We start from the raw sequence: 14,523 nt of genomic DNA, 5'->3' as shown, positions 1-14,523 counted from the left end.
GAGGACAGCAGTTTTCACCGACCAGATTTTACATCTCATTTTTCCCGCGTCTCTGGTACTTGAATCAAGATATCTTACATATTTTAGTGTGAAATGTTGGCAGTAAGTAGGGGAAAGAGTTACTTCCCCTGCTGGTGGGCATCGTCACTTTGAAGGGCAAACTGGAAGGGTCTATTAAAAACGTAATTCTGGCCAGGCACGGTGGCTCAAGCCTGTAATCCCAGCACTTTGCGAGGCCGAGACGGGCGGATCACGAGGTCAGGAGATCGAGACCATCCTGGCTAACACGGTGAAACCCCGTCTCTACTAAAAAATACAAAAAAACTAGCCGGGCGAGGTGGCGGGCGCCTGTAGTCCCAGCTACTCGGGAGGCTGAGGTAGGAGAACGGCGTAAACCCGGGAGGCGGAGCTTGCAGTGAGCTGAGATCCGGCCACTGCACTCCAGCCTGGGTGACAGAGCAAGACTCCGTCTCAAAAAAAAAAAAAAAAAAATACAAAAAACTAGCCGGGCGAGGCGGCGGGCGCCTGTAGTCCCAGCTATTCGTGAGGCTGAGGCAGGAGAATGGCGTGAACCCGGGAGGTAGAGCTTGCAGTGAGCCGAGATCGCGCCATTACACTCCAGCCTGGGCGACAGAGCGAGACTCCGTCTCAAAAAAATAATAATAAAATAAAATTTAAAGAAAGAATTTAATGGCTGTTACTCCCAAGCATGTTTTTACATGCTAGTAACAAAATTAAAAAATTTTTTCTCCCATCCTTCTTCTGTAGATATATGCTACTACTTCTATTTAAAACAAAAAAATTTTACAAATAAAAAAATGTGTTTAACAATTTTAAACACATAATAATTTTAAATCTCAAAGAGTTAAGAGATGCGTTTAACAGGAGCCCATGTGAGTGTGGCCAGAGTAACTCAGTTGAGTACTTTCCTGACAGCCCAGATTTAAAAAGATAAAGATACCGTGAAGATTTATGAATCCAGGTGGGCATTGTGGCTCATGCTTATAATCCCAGCACTTTGGGAGGCTGAGGTGGGAGGACTGCTTGAGCCCAGGAGTTCGAGAGGCCAGCCTAGGTAACACCAGGAGACCCTATCTCTACCAAAAATTTAAAAATTAGCTGAGTGTGGTGGTGTACAGCTACAGTCCCAGGTACTCAGGAGGCTGAGGTGGGATTGCTTGAGCCCAGGAGGTTGAGGCTGCAAAGAGCCATGATCGCACAACCGCACTCCAGCCTGGGCAACAGAGTAAGACCTTTTCCAAAAGAAAAAACCACCGTGCTCAGCTAATTTTTTTATTTTTTGCAGAGATGGGGTTTCAGTATGTTGCCCAGGCTGGTCTTGAATTCCTGACCTCCAGTGATCCGTCTGTCTCGGTCTTCCAAAGTGCGGGATCACAGGCGTGCACCACTGCACCCAGCGCCTGCCTCTCTCTCTTTTTTTTTTTTTTTGTATCTTTACCTGCTTCTTTTGAACAGGATTATCCATTGCCCAAGTTTTGATGTGTACGACTTCTCTAACTTAAAATAGACATGTGAGGCTGGGTGCAGTGGCTCGTGCCCGTAATCCCGGCACCTTGGGAGGCCGAGATGAGAGGATTGCTTGAACCCAAGAGTTTGAGACCAGCCTGGGCAACATAGTGAGACCTTCTCTATTTTTTTTTTAAAAAAAAAAGACATCTGAGGCCAGAAATTTTGTTCCTTATACTCTTTCCTGTTTGCTTTTAAGGTATTTCTTCACCTGTAGGTTTTTTTAATGTTGTAATGTTATGATGCCCTTGGCAATTATTTTTGTCATTTTTTTTGGTCTTTGTTTTCTATGCTAGTCTCATTTAAAATTAATGTTTTTTGTCAGATCAACACGTCTCCCTAATGTTTTCTCCCTAATCCTCGGTCTGTTTCCTCTATCATCACTCGGGGCTCTCCCTGCTTTCTGCTGCCTTCTAGGAAACCATCTCCTTACTTCCCTTAGGCTCTTTCTGTTCCAAAGTCATGGCTTTTAATTCCAAGCACCGAGAAGGCCCTTGGACTCAATCAATCTTATCCACATTCAGGCCTCTGCTCACTACTGCACTGCCAGCCACTAACAAGGACTTCCTGGGGTTCCCTGGAAAAGAGAAGGTGGCGAATTTCAGGTGAGCACAACTTGCCAAAGCACACAGGTAGGAGAGAGACAGATTACAATGAGAATGGCACGATCTGAACGACTAATGCCAGGCTATACAGTAACATGGAAATGCTGACCATGGACTGTCCAGGGAACGAAAAAAAGCAATGTGACTACAAAGGAGAAAAACAGAAGTTCACGCCCATAAGAGATTAGAAGGAAACACACGGAATATTGACAATGACTGGGTTTGGATGGTAGACTGTGAGCAACTTTTCTTCCTGTTCTATGTTCCAAATGTTCTTTGGTGAGCATGAACTGTTTGTAAAAGAGCTAATGAAGAAAAGATTAGAGTCCAGAGTGAACAGGCTCATCAAAAATGCTGACAGCAGGCTGGGCACGGTGGCTCATGCCTGTAATCCCAACACTTTGGAAGGTCGAGGTGGGCAGATCACCTGAGGTCGGGAGTTCCAGACCAGCCTGACCAACATGGAGAAACCTCATCTCTACTAAAAATACAAAATTAACCAGGCGTTGTGGCTCATGCCTGTAATCCTAGCTACTCGGGAGGATGAGGCAGGAGAATCGCTTGAACCCGGGAGGCGGAGGTTGCGGTGAGCCTATCATGCCATTGCACTTCAGCCTGGGCAACAAGAGTGAAACTCTGTCTAAAAAAAAAAAAAAAAAAAAAATGCTGACAGCTTTCTTTTTGTGTTTATAGCAAAATCTGCTTTGGGAAGATGATGCAAAAAAAAAAAAAAGGCAGAACTGTTGACCTATTTTGCTATTCTGCTAACAACTATCATTAAAGAACAGTCAAAACTCAAGTTAGGTGACAAGAGCATAAGAATTTAGATTTAAATCTTCTAGTCTAGAATTATATCCCACGTACTAACTCAAACACACAGCTACGATTTCAGAATTAGGTAGTAATCTCTAAAAAGTAGCAGGGAAGTACCTTAAAACTGTGAGAAGGGTTAATCCTGTACAGGTTTTCACAAAAAAAAAAAAAAAAAAGGAAAAATTCCCAAATCTCAGATTGAAAAGCTCACTGTCAGTCTCTGAAATTTTTTTTAAAAAAAAGGTTATTAGAATCCATGATCCCTTTAAAAACTAAGTCTTAAGCCAGGTGCGGTAGCTCACGCCTGTAATCCCAGTACTTTGGGAGGCTGAGATGGGAGGATCACTTGAATCTAGAAGTTCAAGACCACCCTGGGCAACACAGTGAGATCCCATCTCTAAAAAATAAATAAATAAATAACCAAATCTTTCCCACAGGAAATGACGGCAGTTCCGTAAGGAGCAAGCTCCAAGCCTGTGGATGAAACAAAAAAAGGCACACTAACCTCATTTCTTTTTTGATAGGATTACCAGGTCAAGAAATTCAGAGAATACATAGATGGGGCTCTATTTCAAGTTCATTAAGGCATGTAATCCAGTTCCTCATGACAGTAAAATGAACCGTGGGCCTTATGGTAATAGAATAAGACTTATGATACTGGAAGACACTGCCCACCCTTCAACCACTGGATGAAGAAACAGAAGCCATGTGTACACAATGGAGAGCAAGAAGCTGAGGAGTAGAGCTAGGAGGTGAAAGGTGGAGTTACGATGAAAATTCACTCAACACACTGAAAGCAGAGGTTTGAAATCAACAGGATGTAATTTAATAGGAATACATTTAAAAGTAATTTTTTTTAAAAGTGCCTCAAGTACATGATGAGAAAGCCTGCTCTGATGGGCACCATTCCTGGGGAAAAGACCTAAGTGCTCTGGCTGCATACAGGGTGACTGCAACACTGAAATGGCGGAGACAGAGACAACGGGGAGTGACAGTCCTGCCATTCTCTCTGTGAATCCAACCATAACTGGAACGTGTATCTCGCCTCAGGAAGAACAGAAACTGCAAAGTGTTTAGAAAAGGCAGACCAGAAAGTCACGACACACGAAGCAAAGCTGAGCGAATGGGCAGCAAGCCTGTGCCTCTACCACCCGAAGGACTACTGGATGAAAGGACTTCACAGTCACACAGCAACTAACAGACAGAAATTACTAGAAGGCAATGCTCAACACAAGTAAGTATCCAAAAATAAAGTTGTCTGCTTCATAAATAGTTCTCACGCCATCACTTAAGAAACATTCAGGGCCGGGCGCGGTGGCTCAAGCCTGTAATCCCAGCACTTTGGGAGGCCGAGGCGGGCGGATCACAAGGTCAGGAGATCGAGACCATCCTGGCTAACACGGTGAAACCCCGTCTCTACTAAAAATACAAAAAGAAATTAGCCGGGCATGGTGGCGGGCGCCTGTAGTCCCAGCTACTCGGGAGGCTGAGGCAGGAGAATGGCGTGAACCCGGGAGGCGGAGCTTGCAGTGAGCCGAGATCGCGCCACTGCACTCCAGTCTGGGCGACAGAGCAAGACTCCGTCTCAAAAAAAAAAAAAAAAAAAAAAAAAAAAAAGAAACATTCAGGCGGCGGCCAAAAGACCATTAGGAAGTTTGCTAAAAGGCCTGCAGGGCTGGGCAGAAGATTAACCTAGATGACCTCCAAGGTCTCTTCCACCCATGAAAGCTTGAATCTTGGGCATAAAGAGACCAAAGCTGTTTGACACTGAATCATTCAAACATAGCAAGTCATTCTTGATGCAGAAAAGTCTAGGGTACCACATCCCAAACTGTTTGAATGCTGGCAGAGCAGTTAGGAACACAGGTTTCAGTCCGATCAGCCTTTGAACCTCAGCCTTCCTACTTACTTAGCTGTGGGACCACAAGCAAGTTTCCCAACCTCTTAACACCTTACTTTTCTCCTCGGTGAAATGGAAATAATAAACACCTTCTCCTCACAGGGCTGTTGAAAGGGTAAGTTAATCACGGAGCAGAGTGACTGGCACATAGTAAGCACTTAACAAATGTTATCTTTTATTATTGTTGTTGGTATTAATAACAAATAACTTGAACTTGACAACTAGTGTGGATGCAGGAGTCAACATACTTATTCCAATTTCCTCACTCTCCCAAGAAGCTAGGTCACTTCAGTGATGGCTGGGAAGATGGAGAACACCAGATGATAAGAACTAACATTACCTGGGCACCTGCTGTGTGCCAAGCGCCACTCTATGAACTGGAACATTTTGTTACAGTCCCCAGCAGCCCTGTAAGAATTCCTCTCATTGGCTGGGCGTGGTGGCTCACGCCTCTACTCCCAGCACTTTGGGAGGCTGGGGTGGGTGGATCACGAGGTCAGGAGTTCAAGACCTGCCTGGTCAACGTGGTGAAACCCCGTCTCTACTAAAAATATAAAAATTGGCTGGCCGTGGTGGCAGGCGCCTGTAATCCCAGCTACTGAGGAAGCTGAGGCAGGAGAATCATTTGAACCCAGGAGGCGGAGGTTGCAGTGAGCGAGATTACACCACTGCACTCCAGTCTGGGCGACAGAGCGAGACTCCTTCTCGAACAAACAAACAAAATAACAACTACCCGAGAAGATACAAAAAGAATAACTATTGGCTGGGTGCGATGGCTCACACCTGTAATCCCAGCACTTTGGGAGGCCAGGGTGAGTGGATCACAAGGTCAGGAGTTCAAGACCAGCCTGGCCAAGATGGTGAAACCCCGTCTCTACTAAAACTACAAAAATTAGCTGGGCACAGTGGTAGGTGCCTGTAATCCTAGCTACTCAGGAGGCTGAAATAGGAGAATTGCTTGAACCTGGGTGGCAGAGGTTGCAGTGAGCCGAGATCGCACCATCGCACTCCAGCCTGGGCGACAGAGAGGGTAAAAAAAACGGCTGGGCGCAGTGGCTTACATCTGTAATCCCAACACTTTGTGAGGCCAAGGTGGGTGGATCATGAGGTCAAGAGATTGAGACCATCCTGGATAACACGGTGAAACCCTGTCTCTACTAAAAAATACAAAAAATTAGCTGGTGTGGTGGCGGCGCCTGTAATTCCAGCTACTCGTGAGGCTGGGGCAGGAGAATCACTTGAACCCAGGAGGCGGAGCTTGCAGTGAGCCGAGATCGCGCCACTGCACTCCAGCCTGGGCGACAGAGCAAGACTCTGTCTCAAAAAAAAAAAAAAAAAAAAAAAAAAGAAAAGAAAAGAAAACCAGTAACTCTCCCTGGGACCTATCCAACCCCAACTAATGTAAAGTGGTCTGACATGGGCAGCAGGGTTCCCCAGGGCTCAGGAACACTATCCTAGGCCCTGCTGCCTCCTGGACAAAGAATCGATTGAAATAAGCAAGCTTCCCCAGCTGACATCCACGGCCGGCCTTACTGCCTGTTTTAGGAGTATCTTTAGAACCATGAGATTGGAGTTGTATTTTAAAAAAAATTTTTTTAGGCCGGGCGCGGTGGCTCAAGCCTGTAATCCCAGCACTTTGGGAGGCCGAGACGGGTGGATCATGAGGTCAGGAGATCGAGACCATCCTGGCTAACACGGTGAAACCCCGTCTCTACTAAAAAATACAAAAAACTAGCCGGGCGAGGTGGCGGGCGCCTGTAGTCCCAGCTACTCGGGAGGCTGAGGCAGGAGAATGGCGTAAAACCTGGGAGGTGGAGCTTGCAGTGAGCTGAGATTCGGCCACTGCACTCCAGCCCGGTCAACAGAGCAAGACTCTGTCTCAAAAAAAAAAAAAAAAAAAAAAATTTTTTTATATTAAAAGTTAACCCCAAAAGTGACCCTATTAAGGTAAGTATCGTATTTCCATTTCACAGACAAGGAGACTGAAACTAACAAGGCTCAAGAACTTGTCCTCAGTCACAAAGGAACTGAGACTAGATTCTAGGAGGCTTTCGCACCCTAAAGAGCTCCAACAAAAGTGAGAAAGCATTTCAAGTGGGTGAGCAGAGATGCTCCATGGGGGAAGTGACACCTGACCAGAGATAAGGCACGGGACAAGGAAGGGCAAACGTGCGGAGTGAAAGGCATGAGCCATATCAGAGGCAAGGCGCCTCAAGGAATGCTCTCGGGACCAGAAGTCGACAGGTGTGATAAAGCTATGGTGCCCTCGAGGTAGAGTTGTCAGAGAGACACACGGGGACGCTCGTGCCTGGAGGTACAGGCACATGAATGTCAAGCCTCACCGCTGTCCCTGGCCTCCACAGGACTTCTCCTCAAACAGAAACCCCCGCCCACGAGGGAAGCAAGGTCGTGTTTCTGACTTGAACTGGTCATGCAGGATAAAGAGTGAAGCAGCTTCCACAGTTCAGCTCTGCACCCACACTGCTGCGCCCAGTAGGACGGACTGAGGAGGGACACAATTTCAGTCGACAGCACCATAGCCTACATTACACAGCAACAGAGCAAAGGAGGTAAAAGCAAGGCTTTAGAGTCAAAGAAACCGGGTGTGAATCCTGACTCCACCTTTACTAGCTACATGACCTGGGCAATTTATTAAACTTCTTTGAGGCTGCTTCCTCCTTTATAAAATAGGGATAAAAATATATTCCTCATAGAGTTGTTGTGAGCAACAAAAAAGAAAGAAATAGGTAATGTGCTTAACAGAGTCTGGTGAAAAAGCAAGTTTACAACAAATAGCAGCTATGCTTTCATTCATTCAATGTATTTACAGAGCTTTTGCTTTTATCAACCAAACAAGGCTAGAGAAGCTCATACAATACAGGCCTTTAACATGCCGTCAGAAGGCTGCCTACTAAACCCTTTATGAACGCCCAAATTTGCAAATGCCACACAGGGAACACTTCTGCATTCATGGATTTATATTAGAGTAGATTAATAAATAAGAACATAGACTCACTAAAAAAGTAGTAATTTTTCCTTTTATGTATAAATTGCTTTAGAAAACTGTGGCAGATTACTATATATGATAACTCGGGGTGAGTTCTAGGGAGCAAAATATCCCAACAAAACACAAAGATCAAATCAAATCACAAGTCCAAAGGTAAGGGCAGGCTTAAAACTCAGGGCAGGATTAGTTTAGCTTTCTCTGACAACAGGATGTTATTGAGTGGTTTATATATATCAGATATTCAGACTATCAACAGATTCAGAATTTTTTTTTTTTTAAGACAGAGTCTTGCTCTGTTGCCCAGGCTGGAGTGCAGTGGAGCAATCTCGGATCACTGCAACCTCCGGCTCCCGGGTTCAAGCAATTCTTGCGCCTCAGCCTCCCAAGTAGCTGGGATTACAAGTGCCTGCTACCACGCCCGGCTAATTTTTGTTTATTTTTAGTAGAGACGGGGCTTCACCATGTTGGCCAGGTTGGTCTCAAACTCCTGACCTCAAGAGATCCACCTGCCTTGGCCTCCCCAAGTGCTGGGATTACAGGCATGAGATACCACACCTGGCCAACAGATTCAGATTATCAATAAAAGTGTTAATGGCTTTTCCCCACCAATCTCAAAATTGCTCTAACTCCCCGAAAAGGAAGTCTCACTGTGATACACTTTCACTACATTTAAATGCAAACAAAAGTTAACACCTCGATGATAAAAGCAGAAAATGAGTAAGGGTCCTTAGAAGCACAGGTCCAAATCTCAGCTCTGCCACTAACTGGTAACTTTTTCTGGGCCCCCTCAGAAAAGACAATCTCTTTATTCTCCAGCTCTAACATCTGAGCCAGCTGACAGCATCTGAACTTTAAACAGGTGACCTCAGAAATGGAGACTTCACAGGTCCCTTCTCACAGGAGTGTTTGGATAAGGAGTGGACATGCAAGGCAAGGCAGAAGCATGAGGCGGTGGCAGGGAAAAGTCGCTCTCTGGGGATATGTGGACAAATTTCCCCGAAAACACCCCATACCTTTCTTCATCATGTCTCGGTCCAAGGCTACATTTCTTTGGGCAAGATTTACTTCCGATCGAAAATGGAAGCGTTTGGCTCGCTGCTCTTTCTTTTCAATTGCTTCCTAGAAAGTACAGAAAAAGTGAAAGTAGTAAAACATGGAGAAGGCAAATTAAATCACGAGTGCATCATGATGCGTCAGTGACAAACCTGAAATAAACAAGAAGAAATAAGCAACACTACACCTTGAAAAACTGTTGCAGAGACCTGGACAGTCACACTCAATGCCTGGGAGGCAGTATGTTAATATTGCTGCAATTTGCAAGCATCTCCAACCTAACACAGCCTGTCACTGTGCCTGGGACATAGTAAGAACTCAATAAGCATTTGCTGAGTGAATGAACAGTCCTTTACAGTTTATGAAGCTATATGACACTTCATTTGTTATTATCGATGATGCTAACAAATTACAACTAAACAATTTCAACATCCCCATTTTCCAGGGGCAGAAATGGAGGCACAAAAAAGCAAAAAGGTTTGCTGGAGATACTTCAGCTAGTAAGCGAGTAGATCTGATTCCAGTGCTATTTCTAGGAGCCCACCTACAACCATTTCACATTGTCTGCGGGCAACGGCAGTCACACCTGTCATGCTCTTCCAGATCGTATCTGCCTGAGCAGTCCACTCCCTAAAGCTAGTCTGTTCAAAAACAACACTGAAGCAAAGAAACTCTCTCCCCCTCCAGCCTTGTGGCCATGGAATCACCAGTTTTCATCTTTAAGTGGTAAGAACCATTGACACTTTACTGAAAAAATAATCAGCTTTGTAAGTTTCTTCTAAGAGCTAAAATAAACCCAGGTCCAAAGGTGGGTTTCTGATGGCTCTTAGGAACCCTTCACTAACTGGTTTTGTTTGTTTGTTTTTTTGTTTTTGAGACGGAGTCTCACTCTGTCGCCAGGCTGGAGTGCAGTGGCACGATCTCGGCTCACTGCAACCTCCAACTCCCGGGTTCGAGAGATTCTCCTGCCTCAGCCTCCTGAGTAGCTGTGACTACAGGCGCCTGCCACCACACCCAGCTAATTTTTGTATTTTAAGTAGAGACAGGGTTTCGCCATGTTGGCCAGGATAGTCTCCATCTCTTGACCTCATGATCTGCCTGCCTCAGCCTCCCAAAGTGTTGGGATAACAGATGTGAGCCACGGTGCCCAGGCCCCTTCATTAATTGTATATTGACTTCACCACACTATTTGAAGGTCTGACTATACAGAGCTTGTGGGAATCGGTAAAATTGTAACACTTCCGTTATTTCCCAATAGCTATGCTCATTTTCTTCACTGAAGTCTTCCTAGTACAAACAACAATTTACTTCCTTTAGAAACAAAGTACTAACTCTGAGACTACCACCCTTTTCCCATATACCTGTTTCATATAATGGCAAACGGTGTAAGATTAAGAAGAGTTTACTTTTTAAATTACAGTGAGAAAAAATTTTCACTTTATTCTCTTTTCTTGTCTAAAAGATGACCAATTCTCTTTCTTATTTTTGGTTTTGTTTTGTTTTTGGCCTTTAAGTAATCGGAAACACACAGAGACACAGATAAACCATAAAAACGTTAGCTGGGCATGATGGCATCCACCTGTAGTCCCAACTACCTGGGAGGCTGAGGCAGAAGGATCAATTGAATCCAGGAGGCAGAGGTTGCAGTAAGCCGAGATCGCACCCCTGAACTCCAGCCTGGGTGACAGAGTGAGACTCTGCCTCAAAACAAAAACAAAAACAAAAACAAACAACAACAACAAAAAAAAACAAAAAAAGCATTATAAAAAGGTAGGCATGAAATATATTTTTAATTTTGCTTTTATGTATTCAATACAGCAATATATATTATTATTCAGAAATGTAATACAAAATTCTGTTCCAAACTTAACGTTACACATTAAAATCAGAAAAAAGGTCTAAAATGGAACATCACTGATTAAAGCAACTTACATGTATTGACTACATATAAGGAAAATAATAGGCTTGACTCTATGAGATGTTACAATGAAGGTGGTAATCTGGTAATAGCAATCATTAGATACAAGGCAATAGTCTTTTTTTTTTTTTTTTTTTTTTGAGACGGAGTCTGCTCTGTCACCCAGGCTGGAGTGCAGTGGCCGGATCTCAGCTCACTGCAAGCTCCACCTCCCGGGTTTACGCCATTCTCCTGCCTCAGCCTCCCGAGTAGCTGGGACTACAGGCGCCCGCCACCTCGCCCGGCTAGTTTTTTGTATTTTTTTTAGTAGAGACGGGGTTTCACCGTGTTAGCCAGGATGGTCTCGATCTCCTGACCTCGTGATCCGCCCATCTCGGCCTCCCAAAGTGCTGGGATTACAGGCTTGAGCCACCGCACCCGGCCGGCAATAGTCTTAAGTACTGAGAATAATTCACTTGACTTGGGCTTCAGACTTTAGACAGCCAGGCAATCAGGAAGTCCTCTTTTTCTGGGTCTACAGCTAATGAGGAATAAAGATTGTTAAGGGCCTACTATGCTGGGCGTGGTGGCTCACGCCTGGAATCCCAGCACTTCAGGAGGCTAGGTGGATCACCTGAGGTCAGGAATTCGAGACCAGCCTGATCAATATAGTGAAACCCCATCTCTACTAAAATTACAAAAATTAGCCAGGCGTGGTGGTGTGCTCCTGTAGTCCCAGCGACTCAGGAGGCTGAGGCAGGAGAATTGCTGGAACCCAGGAGGGGGAGGTTGCAGTGAGCCTAGATCGTACCACTGTATTCCAGCCTGGGCAACAGAGCGAGACTCCATCTGAAAAAAAAAGAAAAAGGAAAAAGGGGGGCTGCCTACTATGTGCCAGGTGCTTTTCATATTTTGTTTCATTTCAAGTGGAAACAATACATATTTTTTTTTAGAAATGGACATACCATTTAAAAAAGCATTCCCAATCCTGGGGACCGAGGCGGGCGGATTTCTTAGAAATACTCGGTTGAGGCAGGAGAATGGCAACAGGCGGAGTTATGAGCTAGGCCACTACTCCAGAGTGATTTTCCTGGACATTTTCTTAGAAATGGTTCATGGCTGTAAGAACACACAAATGCTGCCTGCACCGTTTCAGGATGCATGAAGACATCGTTGTATAACACAAACTTTTTTTTTGTTGTCCATGCTAGAATGCAGTCGCATGATTTCAGCTCACTGCAGCCTCAACCTGGCAGGCTCAAGTGATCCTCCCACCTCAGCCTCCCGAGTAGCTGGGACTACAGACCTGCACTACCACACCCAGCTAATTTCTGTATCTTTTGTAGAGACGGGTCTCACTATGTTGCCCAGGCTGGTCTCGAACTCCTGGTCTTAAATGACCTACTTGCTGGGCCTCTCAAAGTGCTAGGATTACAGGCATGAGCCAGTGTGCCCGGCCAATAACACCATTTTTTTTTTAGAAAGAAAATTTAAATCCAGCAACAAAAGAAAAGAGGAAATATTTACTGTTAAGTCCTAGGGATCAAGTTCATTAAGTTCACTTGCTTATCAAGCGAATAAATAAATCATAGCCTGTCTTACCTTGGAGGTGACATCAATTCCAGTGATGAAGCTGCCAGCCTTGTTTTCGTATCTTCTGCTCGTGTCCTAACACAAAGGGGAAGGGTGAGAAATTCAGACAGCAATTGAGGAAAAACCTATGATAAAAGTCGGGCTGACAGCTGCTTCTTCTTTTTTATTTTTTTTTCATTTTTATTTTTTTGTGACAGTGTCTCGCTCTGTTGACCAGGCTGGAGTGCAGTAGAATGATCACAGCTCACTGCAGCCTCGACTCCCCAGGCTCAAGCCATCCTCCCACCTCAGCTTCCCCAGTAGCTGGGCCCTCAGGAATATGCCACCACACCCAGCTCATTTTTTTTTTAATTTTTGTAGAGACAGGGTCTCCCTATGTTGCCCAGGCTGGTCTCCAACTCCTGGGCTAAAGCAGTCCTCCTGCCTCAATCTCCCAAAGTGTTAGGATTACATGCATGAGCCACCACCCAGAGTCTGGTTCTTTTTGTTTATCTGTTTGTGTTTTGAGATGGAGTCTTGCTCTATCACCTAGGCTGGAGGGCAGTGGTGCAAACTCGGCTCACTGCAACTGCTACCTCCCGGGTTCCAGTGATGCTCCTGCCTCAGCCTCCTGAGTAGCTGGGATTACAGGCGTGCGCCACCATGGCCAGCTAATTTTTGTATTTTTAGTAGAGACGAGGTTTCACCATGTTGGCCGGCTGGTCTCAAACTCCTGACCTCAGGTGATCTGTCTGTCTCAGCCTGCCAAAGTGCTGGGATTACAGGCATGAGCCACCGCACCTGGCCAGTCTGGTTCTTTTTGAAGAGTCATTCTTTTCAAAACCCTTCCCCACCCCTGACAACCTTTTATTAAGAAGCCCCATCCCAGTGATTCCATGGTATCAATCAACCACTCCAATAAGAAGAGCAGAGCCTGTCCAAAACCTGAAGTGATTCCATCAACTGAAAGTATCCATGTACAGAAAAATCTAAAGGCTTTTGTGGAAAATGTCAAAAGATGAAGCACAGTCACTTAGCTCCCCAACCTAGTCTGAACGAATTCCCCATGCCCAGCCACCAGGTGGAGCCCAACCCTCCACCTCAATGCAGAAGTCCAGCCTCACCTAGAATTCCTGAGGCAAATACAGCACAGTGTAACGCAAAGGGGATGGGATTTGGAAACCAAGCGAGGACGGAAGCCTCAGCTCTGACGGTCACTAATTACAGGACACTGTATAGTTTCCTTGACCTCTCTGGGTCCCAGTTTCCTGCGTGGTATCTATCTGCCTTCCTGACCTCTTTTACTGCCCTTCCATTAGCGCTACAGAACTTTGCAACGATCCTGGACCCACCCCAGACCCTCTGTGCTTGCTATTGCCCCGGCTGGGGGAACCCCTTTTCAGTCTTCACAAGGGTGGCTCCTTTTTGTCATTGAGAGTTTATATGGAGCATACACTCCAGCAGGGAGGTTGATCTTGATCAAGCACCTAGGGCTGTGTCTTGGTTCATAGTGGGGGATGCAATAAATACATGTTGGCCAGGCACGGTGGCTCATGCCTGTAATCCCAGCACTCTGGGAGGCAGAGGCGGGAGGATCACCTGAGGTCAGGAGTTCGAGACCAGCCCGGCCAACATGGAGAAATCCTGTCTCTACTAAAAATACAAGATTAGCCGGACATGGTGGCACACCCCCGTAATTTCAGCTACTTGGGAGGCTGAGGCAGGAGAATCACTTGAACCCAGGAGGTGGAGGTTGTGGTAAACCGAGATCGCACCATTGGGCTCAGCTACTCAGGAGGCTGAGGCAGGAGAATCGCTTGAACCCGGGAGGCAGAGGTTGCGGTGAGCTGAGATTGCGCCATTGCGCTCCAGCCTGGGTAACAAGAGCGAAACTCCGTCTCAAAACAAAACAAAAACCATGTTGAACTGAATGACTGAAAGGATGATAACACCTACTTCACAACTGCAGTGATACTTATTTTGGTTTTGTTTTGTTTTTGAGATGGGGAGAGGCGAAAGGAGGGACCTCGAAGGGGTGTTGCTATATTACTGAGGCTGGTCTGGAACTTAGACTCCTGAACAGCTGGCACTAAAGGTGTGCATGGCCAGTATATTTAAGTGACACAATGTACTGAATGGTAAATGCTAA

At 45.5% G+C, this 14,523-nt stretch overlaps 1 protein-coding gene across 1 annotated transcript in view; it reads right to left on the bottom strand.

Moving 5' to 3' along the window:
* Positions 1 to 14,523, bottom strand: part of NCBP3 (nuclear cap binding subunit 3) — a 107,157-nt gene that overhangs the window by 23,643 nt on the left and 68,991 nt on the right. Inside the window, exons 3-4 of the mRNA XM_050765822.1 lie at positions 12,405 to 12,470; positions 8,866 to 8,971 (exon numbers count right to left, since the gene is read on the bottom strand). Of these exons, the coding sequence (XP_050621779.1) occupies positions 8,866 to 8,971; positions 12,405 to 12,470 (172 nt within the window). The remainder of the gene's footprint in view (positions 1 to 8,865; positions 8,972 to 12,404; positions 12,471 to 14,523) is intronic.

This window comes from Macaca thibetana, chromosome 16, assembly GCF_024542745.1.
Source record: "Macaca thibetana thibetana isolate TM-01 chromosome 16, ASM2454274v1, whole genome shotgun sequence".
Taxonomy (NCBI): domain Eukaryota; kingdom Metazoa; phylum Chordata; class Mammalia; order Primates; family Cercopithecidae; genus Macaca; species Macaca thibetana.
This window is presented reverse-complemented; position numbering and strand designations above follow the sequence as displayed.